Raw genomic sequence first — 12,466 nt, forward strand, 5'->3', positions numbered from 1 at the left:
ATACCTAGAACTTCCAAATGGTCTAGAGTGATGTTGTTTGTCATGGAATTGGTCCCAACCATTGAAAATAAAAGCATAATTGGTTGATTCCTCAGTTATGCTAGTGGTTAATCTAACACATTAGGCCTTGAGTCCAGCTCCTGAGGTCCTAGATAATGGGAGAGCTTGCTTAGATGTATCCATCTAGATACCTCAGAGAGAACAATCCTGACTGAATCATTTTCCATTGGCCTTTTCAATATTTCCCCCCTTCTGAAATAAGAGCATTAATACAATACATGCAGAGTTTAAATACAACAAGAATCATCATTCTATTAAATTACAGGCATAATTTTATGGTTTCACAGAAATCATTAGACCCTCTCTGAAGGCCTTAATGCTTCATTATTAGCAGTTACTGAATAATAAGCCTAAGGTTTAAGACATTTAGCTTAGGCTAAAAAGGCTTAAAGACTTAAAGATTGTGGAAAACACTTGTTTAATTAGGAATGTTCAAACCTTTAAAAGGTCCTGGATGTGATTTTGTGATGTGATGTGTTTTTTCTGGAGTTTTCAGTCAGTTTGCGGCTCTGATCTTTCTAATATTTAAAGCATTGTGTGAGTTATAGTGTTGCCTCAGGGAGGAGACACACTTCCACTGTGTGTGTGTGTGTGTGTGTGTGTGTGTGTGTGTGTGTGTGTATGTGTGTGTGTTATTTTCTGGATGCCCTTCAAAACCATAATTAAAGCTGAATTACATGCTGAGAGTGAACTGAAGATGCAGAACACTGTCTGTGTGGTTATTTACAGTGTGAGTTTGATGAATGAAGCAGTAAATCTCAGGTGTGCTTAGAACACCTGCGCACACACACACACACACACACACACACACACACACATATACACACACACACACACATATACACACACACAGCTGCAGGATGGTGTAGAACTGGAATGCTTTATTTCTTCACTTGGGGTAATTTCTTTTTTTTTGTCATAAAGACTGTGTCATAAATTACACACCATTAAACAGTCACAGATATTTACGGTACATTCACAAATAAACACATTAAGTGCTAGATAATACACAGAACAACCACATAAAGCACACATGCCAAAGGAATAAACTCCACATAATACAACACAACTTCATTTCCCAAATACTCTCCCCGTTCATACTGTTCTACAATGCCTGCTCATTCACATGGTTCTAGAATGTTCTTCTACTTTAAAAGTGTTCTAATATATCCTCGTCCATTCAGACTGTTCTATAATATTCTCCTCCATTCAGACTGTTCTAGAATGTTGTCTCTTTTCACACTGTTCTACAATGTTCTTCTCCATTTACTCAGTTCTATAATGTTCTCGTCCTTTGACACTGTTCTAAAATGTTCTCCCCATCCATGCTGTTCTAGAATGTTCTTCGCCGTTCACGATGTTCTAGAATATTCCCCCCATTCACACTGTTCCATAATGCTCTCCTCCATTCACACTGTTCTTAAGTGTTTTCCCCATTTATGCTGGTCTAGAATGTTCTCCATTCACCCTGTTCTAGTATATCCCCCATTTCCACTGTTCTAGAATGTTTCACCAGTTCACACTTTTCTAGATTTTTTTCTCCATTCTCATTGTGCTAGAATGTTCTCCTCCATTCACACTGTTCTAGACTGTTCTCCCTTTCACACTATTCTAGAGCGTTCTCCCCATTCACACTATTCTGAAACATTCCTCCATTCACACTGTTCTAGAATATTCCCCCACTGACACTGCTGACTTAACACTCTTCCACTCATACGTGGACCACAGGGAACACAATAAAAGAAAAATATAGTATCTGGACTCTTTAAACTGTAAGTGTAATAAAGAAGTGAAGTGTCTGTGTGTGTCAGCTCTGTTACAGAAGAGTTCGGGGGACTCGTGTCCGTGTGAAACTCCCTGTAATCTGACCCGCTACGGTAAAGAACTGTCCATGGTGAAGATTCCCAGTAAAGGATCGGCTCGTTACCTGAGCAGGAAATACCACAAATCAGAGGATTACATCAGGTCAGCTGCATTCTGTGAACATTTTTATCTGTTTTCTGTTGTTTATCTGTTAGTAGCCCTATACTGTATATTGTTGCTGTCCAAAACAAGTTTCTCCAAAATAGCAGAGAAAATCACAAGGGAAAAAAAAATCCATTTCAATACAAGTTAATATAAGTATAGTTCAAAATATAAAGTGATTTTGAAGCATGTCTATTGGTCTATTCATCATGAAAATTTAACATGATAGATAGATAAATGATAGCTTCCATATTTACATGATGTAGGAAAAAAAATCGATATAATGGATATATGTTTTTTTTTTTTTTATTTGGACAGCAACAATATATTACTGTAATGTTCTATATCACTGCTGTCGGACCAAAACCTCACATCTCCAAAATGGTAACTTTACAGGAGAAGGAAAAAACATACTGTACTTTTAATGTAAGTCAATGGAACTTTTTTTCCAATTTATTTTGGGTCATTTCTTTTGGTCCATTCTTCATGAAATCACACAATGTAAGGGGTAACTGTTATTTTCAAATTATGTCAAAAATGGAGATTCAAGGTTTTGGTCTGACAGCAGTGATATGCAATAGTTAGTTATGATGGCACAATCTGATTGGTTAATAAGCTTTCTTCTTATGTTGCTCTTCTTGATAACAGCGTTCTGTTCTTACACTAACTGAGTTATTCTGCTGAGCATCAGTTGCTAAGTAGTGACTCACTTTATGCTGGAGCTCATTTTTATTACATTACTACAGGTATTTAGCACGTAAGCATATTTGAACACCCCCAGTCAAATTACAGACTTTGTTGGTTTTCTAAATGAAATTAAATGAATATCTTCTAGAGAGAACACACTTAAATATTGTTTCAAGTTCAGCGCACAATTTCTGTTTATTTCCTGGGTTTAATATACAGGAACAATATAAAACATTAAATATAAAATGTTCCATAAATATTGCACAGCAAAATTGAATTGCACAGCAGAATTTGCCCTGATGTAATAAATTCTGTTAATAAACAGTAATTGTGCATTAAACTGTGCAGAAGTGTGTCTCTGTAGAGGGTGTGTTCACCTATTTACACTAAGGAAATAAACAAAACACAGAATTTGACCAGGGGCACCCAAACGATTGTAGGGGCACACACCACTGTACAAAACAGAAGCTAGACACATTAGATAATATTTGACCTACTGCCTGTTTGGTCAGATTCTAATAAGAAGAGCAGGATTCCATCAAATTTACTGAAATTTAACTGGTCCTTAGTGAGCTTGTCAATCTGCAGCTGAACAACCAAACCAACAGAATACAGTTCAGCTTAAAAACTGACTGTGAAACTCTTTTCAGACTGACTGAACAAAACCACATTCAGCTTCATCTGGAAAACACTAAAAAACTGAGCTCAACCTGATGCTGTGACAGTTTTATGGCTCTATCTGTACTGTAAGGTGCTACTTTTTTGGCATAACGAATTTCCAACGTTGAAGCTCATTTGATACAATGTGCATCTTCGCTTTATGTTTTTCTTTATTTTGCAGAGCTGACGTGTAAAAGCAATAATGCGCTTCTTAACTCTTCTTAACTCTGATATTCTTCTCATTTTCTAGAGATAATTTCCTCGTCCTGGATATTTTCTTCGAAGCTCTAAACTATGAAACGATAGAGCAGAAGAAAGCTTATGATGTCGCAGGATTGTTAGGTGGGTCCTTTGAACCTCGGCCGCTGTTTATCAACACATCTTTGCCTTCGCAGCTCCTTTTTCTGTTTTTAGTCTTTTACATGGTTTGAAAAACACCAGCTGCTCTTTACATTTCAAGTTACAATAACAAATGTTTTTGTTTTTTTCCCTTTATAAACTTGCTGTATCAGACCTGTGTAGCTTTCTTATATAGAAACAAGGTATAATTGTTCTACTGTTTAGTTTCTGGGTTAAAAACTCTCTAAAGGCCAAAATACATCAACCCAACAAACCCAAACTTGTAGTTGGTATGTTCTACCCATTTGTCACGGAGTGTGTTTACATGCACTTAATAATCCGATAACTGCAAAAAATCAGATTTTGTCAGTAATCCAATCAATGTGTTTACATGCACTTGAGTAATCAGATAATGGGGAAACTCTGGGTCTACATGAGTCAGACAGTAATCAGATTTCTGCTTTACAACCAGCCAATAAACTCACAGAAGAAGACGTGACGTAAACATAACGTAGAACTCAAACTTCATGCCGTGGCATTAATTTCATGAAGCATTTATTTGGTTTCAGCGTCGCTGCGTCTCACGGTAGCGCTGCTCGCTTATTTCTGGTACCACCATCTGTTTTCACACATGCTCAGACTGGGAAATCCGAAAGAAATCAGAGTAAGAGTTTACTAAGAAATCTGATTACTGAGCTAAAGCCCAGCCTCTTTATCAGATTTCTTAATCAGATTTCTAGACCTTACTTTGATCTAAAAAATCAGAATGTACTGTTTATATTTCCATTTGAATAATCAGATAACTGCAGAAATCTGATTATGATCAGATTATTGAGTGCATGTAAACACACTCACTGTTTGGAGACACTAAAATGTTCTCCTTCATCCACACTATTCTATTCACAGTGTTCTAGAAGGTTCTTCTCCATTCACGCTTGTTCATTTAGTTTATCAGTTTCTTTACTGGGACAGTATAAAGGCTTCAGCCCACATTAGAGTGATGTTCTCTGTCGGTGATGGTTGGTTTGGTGTTCTCTGGCCACGTCTGTATGAAACCTTTCTTCTGTTTACGTATTAAACGCAGGTGACATTGGTGGGCAGATGGGGCTGTTTATAGGAGCCAGTATTCTCACGGTGCTGGAGATCCTCGACTATATTTATGAGGTAAAGGAGTGTTTTAGCTGTTTAGCTGCTGGAGATCTGGGTGACGTGTGTAGGTGAGGAGATGAGGCCTAACTCTGGGGTCTGAATCAAATCATGCTGAACTTCCACTCCAACCTCCATTAAATCTTCTCTTTTCTCGTCTCTTGTCTCATCTGCTCTTGTCTCTTCTCGACTTGTCTTTATTTGTCTGGTCTCCTCTTGTCACCGAATGTCTCCTCTTCTCTTGTCTCTTTCTTTCTCCTCTTGTCTCTCTTCGTCTTGTCTCCTCTTGTTTTGTCTGCTCTTGACTCCTCTGCTCTCCTCCTGTCTCTTCTTGTCTTTTCTGCTCTTGTCTTTTCTTGTCCATATCATCTTGTCTCTTCTTGCCTCATCTCAGTTTCTCTTGTCTCCTCTTGTGATCTCTTGTCTTCTTTTGTGTCCCTGTTTCCTCGTTTCTGGCCGTGTCTTCTCTCATGTCTTGTTATCTTGTCTCCACTCCTCTTGCCTCTTCCTGTCTCTTCTTGTCTCCTCTTGTCTCCCTTTGTCATCTCCCGTCTCATTTCCTCTTGTCCCTTCTTGTTTTATCTCCTCCTCTTCTGTCTCCTCTTGTCTTGACTTCTCTTGTCTTGATTCCTCTTGTCTTGTCTCTTCCTGCCTCCTCTTGTCTCATCTTCTCTTGTCTCCTCTTCACCATGTCTCCTTTTGTCTCATCTTTTCTTGTCCCCCTGTCTCCTTTTGTCTCATTTCCTTATACCTTTTCTCCTCTTGCCTCCTCTTCTCTTGTCTCCTCTTGTATCATTTCCTCTTGTGTCCTCTCCTCTTGTCTCCTCATTTCCTTTTGTCTCATTTCCTTATGTCTTTTCTCCTCTTGTCTCCTCCTGTCCCTTCTCATCTTGTCTGCTCTTGTCTTATCTCCTCTTGTCTCTTCTTCCTTCCTTTCCTCCTGTTTCCTCTTGTCTTGCATTCTCTCCTCTCCAGTTGTCTTGTTTCTGCTTCTCTTGTCTCATTTTGTCTTTTCTCCCTTTGTCTTCTCCTCTCTCTCATCTCCTCCTGTCTCTTCTTGTCTTACCTCCCCTTGTCAAACTCTTGTCTCATATTCTTCTGCTTCCTGTTGCCCAGACTCCCCTTGTCTTGTCTTTTCTCATCTCCTGTCTTGTCTCTTCCTGTCTTGACTTCCCTTGTCTTGTTTCCTCTTGTCCTGTCTCTTTCTGTCTCATCTTGTCTCATCTTCACCATTTCTCCTTTTGTCTTGTCTCTTTATGTCTGATCTCTTCTTGTCTCCTCTTGTATCATTTCCTCTTGTCTTGTCTCTTCCTGTCTTCTCCCATATCACTTTGCACTGTCTCCTCTTGTCTCATCTCCTCTTGTCTCCTTTTCTCTTGTCACCTCTTGTTCCATCTCAGCTTGTCTATTGTTCTCTCATCTTCTCCTGTTTCCTCGCCTCCTCCTCTCTTGTGTCCTCTGGTCTCCTCTTCTCTTTTCTTATGTCCTTTATGTCTTGTCCTCTTCTTTCTCCAGTTCCTCTCCTTAAGGATTTTGTTTCTTTCTTGAGCATGTTGTAAATTTTAAAATTTGTAAAATATATAACTCTGCCTCTATCTATCTATCTATCTATCTATCTATGTATCTATCTATCTATCTATCTATCTATCTATCTATCTATCTATCTATCTATCTATCTCCAGGTAATTAAGCACAGGTTGCAGCGTTTGTTGAAACCTCAGAAGGAGCAGAAGCCAGAGCCTCAGCAGAAACAGCCCCCAGCCAGCACTGTAGCTACGGTCAACCTGGAGGACATGAAGGCTAAGGTGAGCAGGTGGTGCACAGGTGCAGCACGCAGATGTGCAGCTCTATGGACAGAGCAGAGGGAAAAACAGGGGCTCAGCGTTCAGGAAATAGAGTCATTATTATGTTGACTTGCTTCTTGTTTACACTCAGATTAGATGCACTGTTTGCAGTCTGAGCTTCTGTTTATAAACTAATCCACACGGGCATTTATCACATCGGCATTTCCTTCATAACAAGGTACAGTTGTGAATTTGTTTGACCTGCATCTGCGTCACTGCTTATGCAGAGCAATTCACTTTGAGATACCAGTGAAATACCAGTCTAAAGACCCATTTATTTCCAAACAAAACAAATAGATTTTGAATATATATTCATATACATTTTCACAGCAAGACACTTTCCTTTAGAACTTCTGTGAAATTTGGAGATGGAAAACGTACAATCCTTATACACCGATCAGGCATGATTGTTTCTACACTCATTGTCCATTTTATCAGCTCCACTTACTATATATCTGCATACTTTGTTAGCCCCCTTTTACCCTGTTCTTCAGTGGTTGATCCACCACCCAAATAGTACCTGCTCTGTGAGGGTCCATGGGGGTCCTGACCACTGAAGAACAGGGTAAAAGGGGGCTAACAAAGTATCAGAGAAACAGATGGACTACAGTCTGTAACTGTAGAACTACAAAGTGCACCTATATAGTAAGTGGAGCTGATAAAATGGACAATGAGTGTAGAAACAAGGAGGTGGTCATAATGTTACGCCTGATCGGTGTATATTAATATGTCCACCTTGTTAAAAGTTAATGACTGGAATGTCTGCTCCCAGTTATATGTCTGAGCCAATCAGATGTGTTGTTGGTAGGGTGGGTCTGAAAGCCAGTGTTTCAGATAAGAGCAATTCCACATTTGTAGTTTTGATGTTTTCACTATTACTCTAAAAGGTGGTGGTGGCTTCAGATGCTTTTTCATCTTCCAGCTTCTTCAAACTTTGTTTATTTACATCTTCCTTTTGTACTTCGAGCCTATGAGTTGAGAGTTCTCTGGGGCAGCACTCTCAACTCTCACCCCTTGCTAGACTGGATAAGGCCTTTGGACAATCTATGGGGCAGAGTATTTACAATACTTTGGTAGACCATCATATAAAGCAGTTGGCAGTCGAACAACTGTGAGAATGAGAGCTTTCCTGTACTGGTCCTTCCTTGGATTCGAACACTATATGGGCTAATTTAAGCCACTCCTCAAAAAAATTGGCACATCAGTTTATTCATTACAGAATAATTCACAGAGCATATGCAACACCTTACAGGAGATATCAAATGAAACATATTTCTAGTTATATCTGTAATATTTGTAACTCTGCACTTGGTACATTTATGCATATCACTGTTGTCGGAAGAAAATCTCATATCTCCATTCTTGATGTTTATCAGTTTTGGACATACTTTGAAAATACCGGTTAACATTTACATTGTGTGTAAATTTCATGATTAATGGACTGAAATAATAAATGGACCAAAATGACTTGGAAAAAAGTCTAGTTCCATTGACTTACATTAAAAGTAAAGTAAGTCTTTTCCTTCTCCTGTAAAGGTAAACTTTTTTGGAGATACGAGGTTTTCTTCCGACAACAGCGATATGTTCTGACAGGGAATGTTCTAAAGTACCAGATGTATGGACCTCTACAGTAGATATATTATCAAAAGTTCTTGATCTCAGTGATTCACTGTCACCACATTTATGTCTTTTAAACGATAACTAAGCCCTTCAGTTCTCTTCGATTCGGCGAAGGATGGTGATGGCAGGTTTTACAGCTACTAAGAAAACTGTCCTGAAACTTTGGATCATCCCACAGCTTTCAGCTATGAAATTCTGGATATCTAGTTTTCAAAATATAGTTTGGATGGAATATCATACAGCAAAGTTTAACAAGGCAAAACAGTCAACAATAAGAAAACGGGAGAATTTTAGAGACTATTCAAGAATTTTAGTTTTTTTAAATTATGTAATGTTGTTCAGTTGTCTAGTTGTTTATGTATTGTCTTTGTTTTATTTCTGATTTGTGTGTATACCTAAAAATGTATGTCACCATCCTGCCTTCCCCTACCCCTTACCTTTCCCTACTCTTGTTGTAAAATGTAATGAAAAATGCTATAAAAAGTTAATCACAAACAACAACAGTGGTGCTACGACCTGTAAGCTCCTTGTCTATGGGTTCTAATGAGGTCACAACATACAAAAAGAATAAGAGACAAAGAGCCAGGTCTCAAGCAGAACTTTTGGTTGATGTTATGAACAACATCAAGCTCAATAAGTCAACACAGGAAAGACATCAAGGTGGGCTAACAGCAAAATAACAAACTAGCGACACCAAAATGAATATTCCTCACTGAAACTGAAATTCAGGACCGGTTGCTTATTCAAATGGTATCAAACCTGTAGTGGAGCAGTTTTTGAGCATCGTACATCTATTTGATAATGAAAATTTAAAGTGACTACAGATCATAATGTCCTTTGCGGAAATGTGAAATCGTGAAATAATTTCACACAACCGACATTTTTTCCACTGCTGATCTGCTGCTGCTCAAACTCTTTGAATATGTCCGCACTGTCCAGCGCAGGAGAGCGAAAGACATTTACTGTATCATTTGTATTCAAACTGTTTGTCTTAGATTTTGATATCACTTTGCTATAGAACTCTTTAATCTTTTTTTTGTTGGCCTGTTTTCCCTGTTGGCTGAAAACCAAAGGTGCCACTTTTGACTGTTTTTGGCCAACATGTTTCAGTGGCCAAAAACAACAAACAAAAAAACTTCAGTCAAACTAGGATTCCCTCTTAAATGCACTGGGATAGTTCAGGAAAACAAATAATCTAACTGAAAAACTCCCAAACTGATCCAAAAACCGAAAGGAATAGAAATACGTTTTCTGGCTGCAGCACAGCCAATCAAAAGCGGTATCCTCTGTATCCTTTCTGCATACTTCAGCACAGTCCAATCAGATCCATCACTGATATGAGACAGATGGAGAAACGTGCTGTAAAAATGTTAAGACATCTCAACTTTAAGTTACATGTCAACTTATTGCACTGTGTTGTGGAAGAAGGAAGAAAAAAGAAAGATAAAAAAAACAATACATTAAAAATTTTTTGTTCATGTAACAAAATAAGGTCAACAAATTTAAGCTTTAATATAAGGATTTCTTCTAGTGTCCTGTGGACGTAACCATGGAAATCCTTTTTTGAGTAGCTTTGTCCAAACTTTTGACCACTATTGGATGCATGAATATAAAATATGGTTCAGTGTTCTGGCATTTGGCCCTTGATATTTGCTTTATCAGATCATGCTGACATTTCGCTGAGTGAGAGATCTTTCTGAAGCTCTAAATCACGCAGTAAATCACTCTGATCAGCTATTTAATGAGAGAAAGTATCATTTTAGACATGCAGTTATCACTATCACAGCTGACAGTTAACCCTCATTAACTTATCAACTTAACCCTTACGTTATTACTGTCATCTTGATGTACATGGCTGTAAATTACAGAGCGCTTTTTAAATGAAACAGTGGTAGTCATATCGCCCCCTACACTTCGTGTAGTGTATTACAGTCTGTCAGAATGACTGTGTGGATCATATGAACGTTATAGAGGCTTTTTAAATGAAACAGTAGAAGCCATATCGCCCCCTACACTTCCTGTAGTGTATTACAGTCTGTCAGAGTGACTGTGTGGATCATATGAACATTATAGAGGCTTTATAAATGAAACAGTAGAAGCCATATCGCCCCCTACACTTCCTGTAGTGTATTACAGTCTGTCAGAGTGACTGTGTGGATCATATGAACATTATAGAGCACTTTTTAAATGAAACAGTAGAAGCCATATCGCCCCCTACACTTCCTGTAGTATATTACAGTCTGTCAGAGTGGCTGTGTGGATCATATGAACATTATAGAGGCTTTTTAAATAAAATAGTAGAAGCCATATCGCCCCCTACACTTCCTGTAGTGTATTACAGTCTGTCAGAGTGACTGTGTGGATCATATGAACATTATAGAGGCTTTTTAAATAAAACAGTAGAAGCCATATCGCCCCCTACACTTCCTGTAGTGTATTACACTCTGTCAGAGTGACTGTGTGGATCATATGAACATTTTAGAACTTTTTAAATGAAACAGTAGAAGCTATATCGCCCCCTACACTCCCTGTAGTGTATTACAGTCTGTCAGAGTGACTGTGTGGATCATATGAACATTATAGAGCACTTTTTAAATGAAACAGTAGAAGCCATATCGCCCCCTACACTTCCTGTAGTGTATTACAGTCTGTCAGAATGACTGTGTGGATCATATGAACGTTATAGAGGCTTTTTAAATGAAACAGTAGAAGCCATATCGCCCCCTACACTTCCTGTAGTGTATTACAGTCTGTCAGAGTGGCTGTGTGGATCATATGAACATTATAGCGGCTTTTTAAATGAAACAGTAGAAGCCATATCGCCCCCTACACTTCCTGTAGTGTATTACAGTCTGTCAGAATGACTGTGTGGATCATATGAACATTACAGAACTTTTTAAATGAAACAGTAGAAGTCATATCGCCCCCTACACTTCCTGTAGTGTATTACAGTCTGTCAGAATGACCATATGGCATGCTTTGACTAATTGTTGTAGCTCTACTGCTTTTGTGGTGATAATTCCAGCTTCTTACGGTTAAAGTTATATACTTCCGGTGTAATTTGTCTTCGTTTTGATGCTGTTTTGCAGGATGGCAGTGAACGGGGACACAGCGAGGGAGCCTACGCTAACACCATCCTACCAAACCATCACCACCATCTCCATCTGCACCACAGCCGCCACACGCCCTTCGAGGACTTCGCCTGCTAGGGTTCCGCCAATGGCCACATCTGGACCAGAGTGGACCCTGTTTCCTCTCTCTCTCTTTCTCTCTCTCAGCAGAAACTCAGATCTCAGTGCTATCTCCCCTCTCGCTGCCACCAGTGAAAGCTACAGCCAAAGAACTCCTAAATCTGTGCTTGAGACAGACTGTTTATGTGCGCGTGTGTTCAGGCATGGGCTGGACGCCGCGTTCCCTGTCCAGAAGGAGCCTCTTGACCTCCTCATTCTCCTCTTACTCCTCCTGCTCCACTTCTCCCTGGTCACTCCACCGTTTCTACACTGACTGTTTTATTGGGGCCTCTATATGAAACGAATGCAGTGGACTTCAGCAGGCCCAGTCTGTGCTCCTGATCAGGTTTAAGCACCAAGTCTTTCGCTCTGGACCTCAGTCTGCGGAAAGTTTTACTCGTTTGAGTACGAATCATCTGTAAAATAACGTCACTGAGATACACATACAACTGTAAATGATGTATTTGAGTAATTTATTATCGACCCTTAGACTCCAGAGACTAAAAGTGCTGAGCGTAATCTCGATGGAGGCTGTAGAATCGTGTGTGCGTGTATCGGACAAAGTAGAACGTATCCACCTCTATAGGATACATATGATAAATGTTTTCTTTATATTAAATGGTTTATGATTAATTGCTTAAAGTATATATTAAAAATCCCACTAATTTTGTAATGTTGTTTATGTGGAGAGTTGATATGTGAGAGAGTGGTGATGGGATGGAGATGCGCTGACGTTCAGACGTTTAGAATCACTTCTCATTTTTTTAATCAAATATGATCAAATCTTTAGATTTAGATTATCAAATTCGATAAATGAAACACAAATAATGTTTTCTGACACACTTCATCAATATTTCAAACTTAATAAAAGGGAATAACATGAAGCTAATAAATTATAATATACTGTAATTATTT

At 38.8% G+C, this 12,466-nt stretch overlaps 1 protein-coding gene across 1 annotated transcript in view; it reads left to right on the top strand.

Moving 5' to 3' along the window:
* asic4a (acid-sensing (proton-gated) ion channel family member 4a) overlaps positions 1 to 12,224 on the top strand; it is a 180,213-nt gene extending 167,989 nt beyond the window's left edge. The window contains exons 6-10 of the mRNA XM_036576869.1: positions 1,872 to 2,025; positions 3,623 to 3,714; positions 4,796 to 4,875; positions 6,540 to 6,662; positions 11,411 to 12,224. Coding sequence (XP_036432762.1) covers positions 1,872 to 2,025; positions 3,623 to 3,714; positions 4,796 to 4,875; positions 6,540 to 6,662; positions 11,411 to 11,530 — 569 coding nt within the window. The 3' untranslated portion in view covers positions 11,531 to 12,224. The remainder of the gene's footprint in view (positions 1 to 1,871; positions 2,026 to 3,622; positions 3,715 to 4,795; positions 4,876 to 6,539; positions 6,663 to 11,410) is intronic.
* Positions 12,225 to 12,466: the final 242 nt, after the last annotated feature.

The sequence above is a fragment of the Colossoma macropomum genome, unplaced genomic scaffold, assembly GCF_904425465.1.
Source record: "Colossoma macropomum unplaced genomic scaffold, Colossoma_macropomum, whole genome shotgun sequence".
Classification (NCBI taxonomy): Eukaryota; Metazoa; Chordata; class Actinopteri; order Characiformes; family Serrasalmidae; genus Colossoma; species Colossoma macropomum.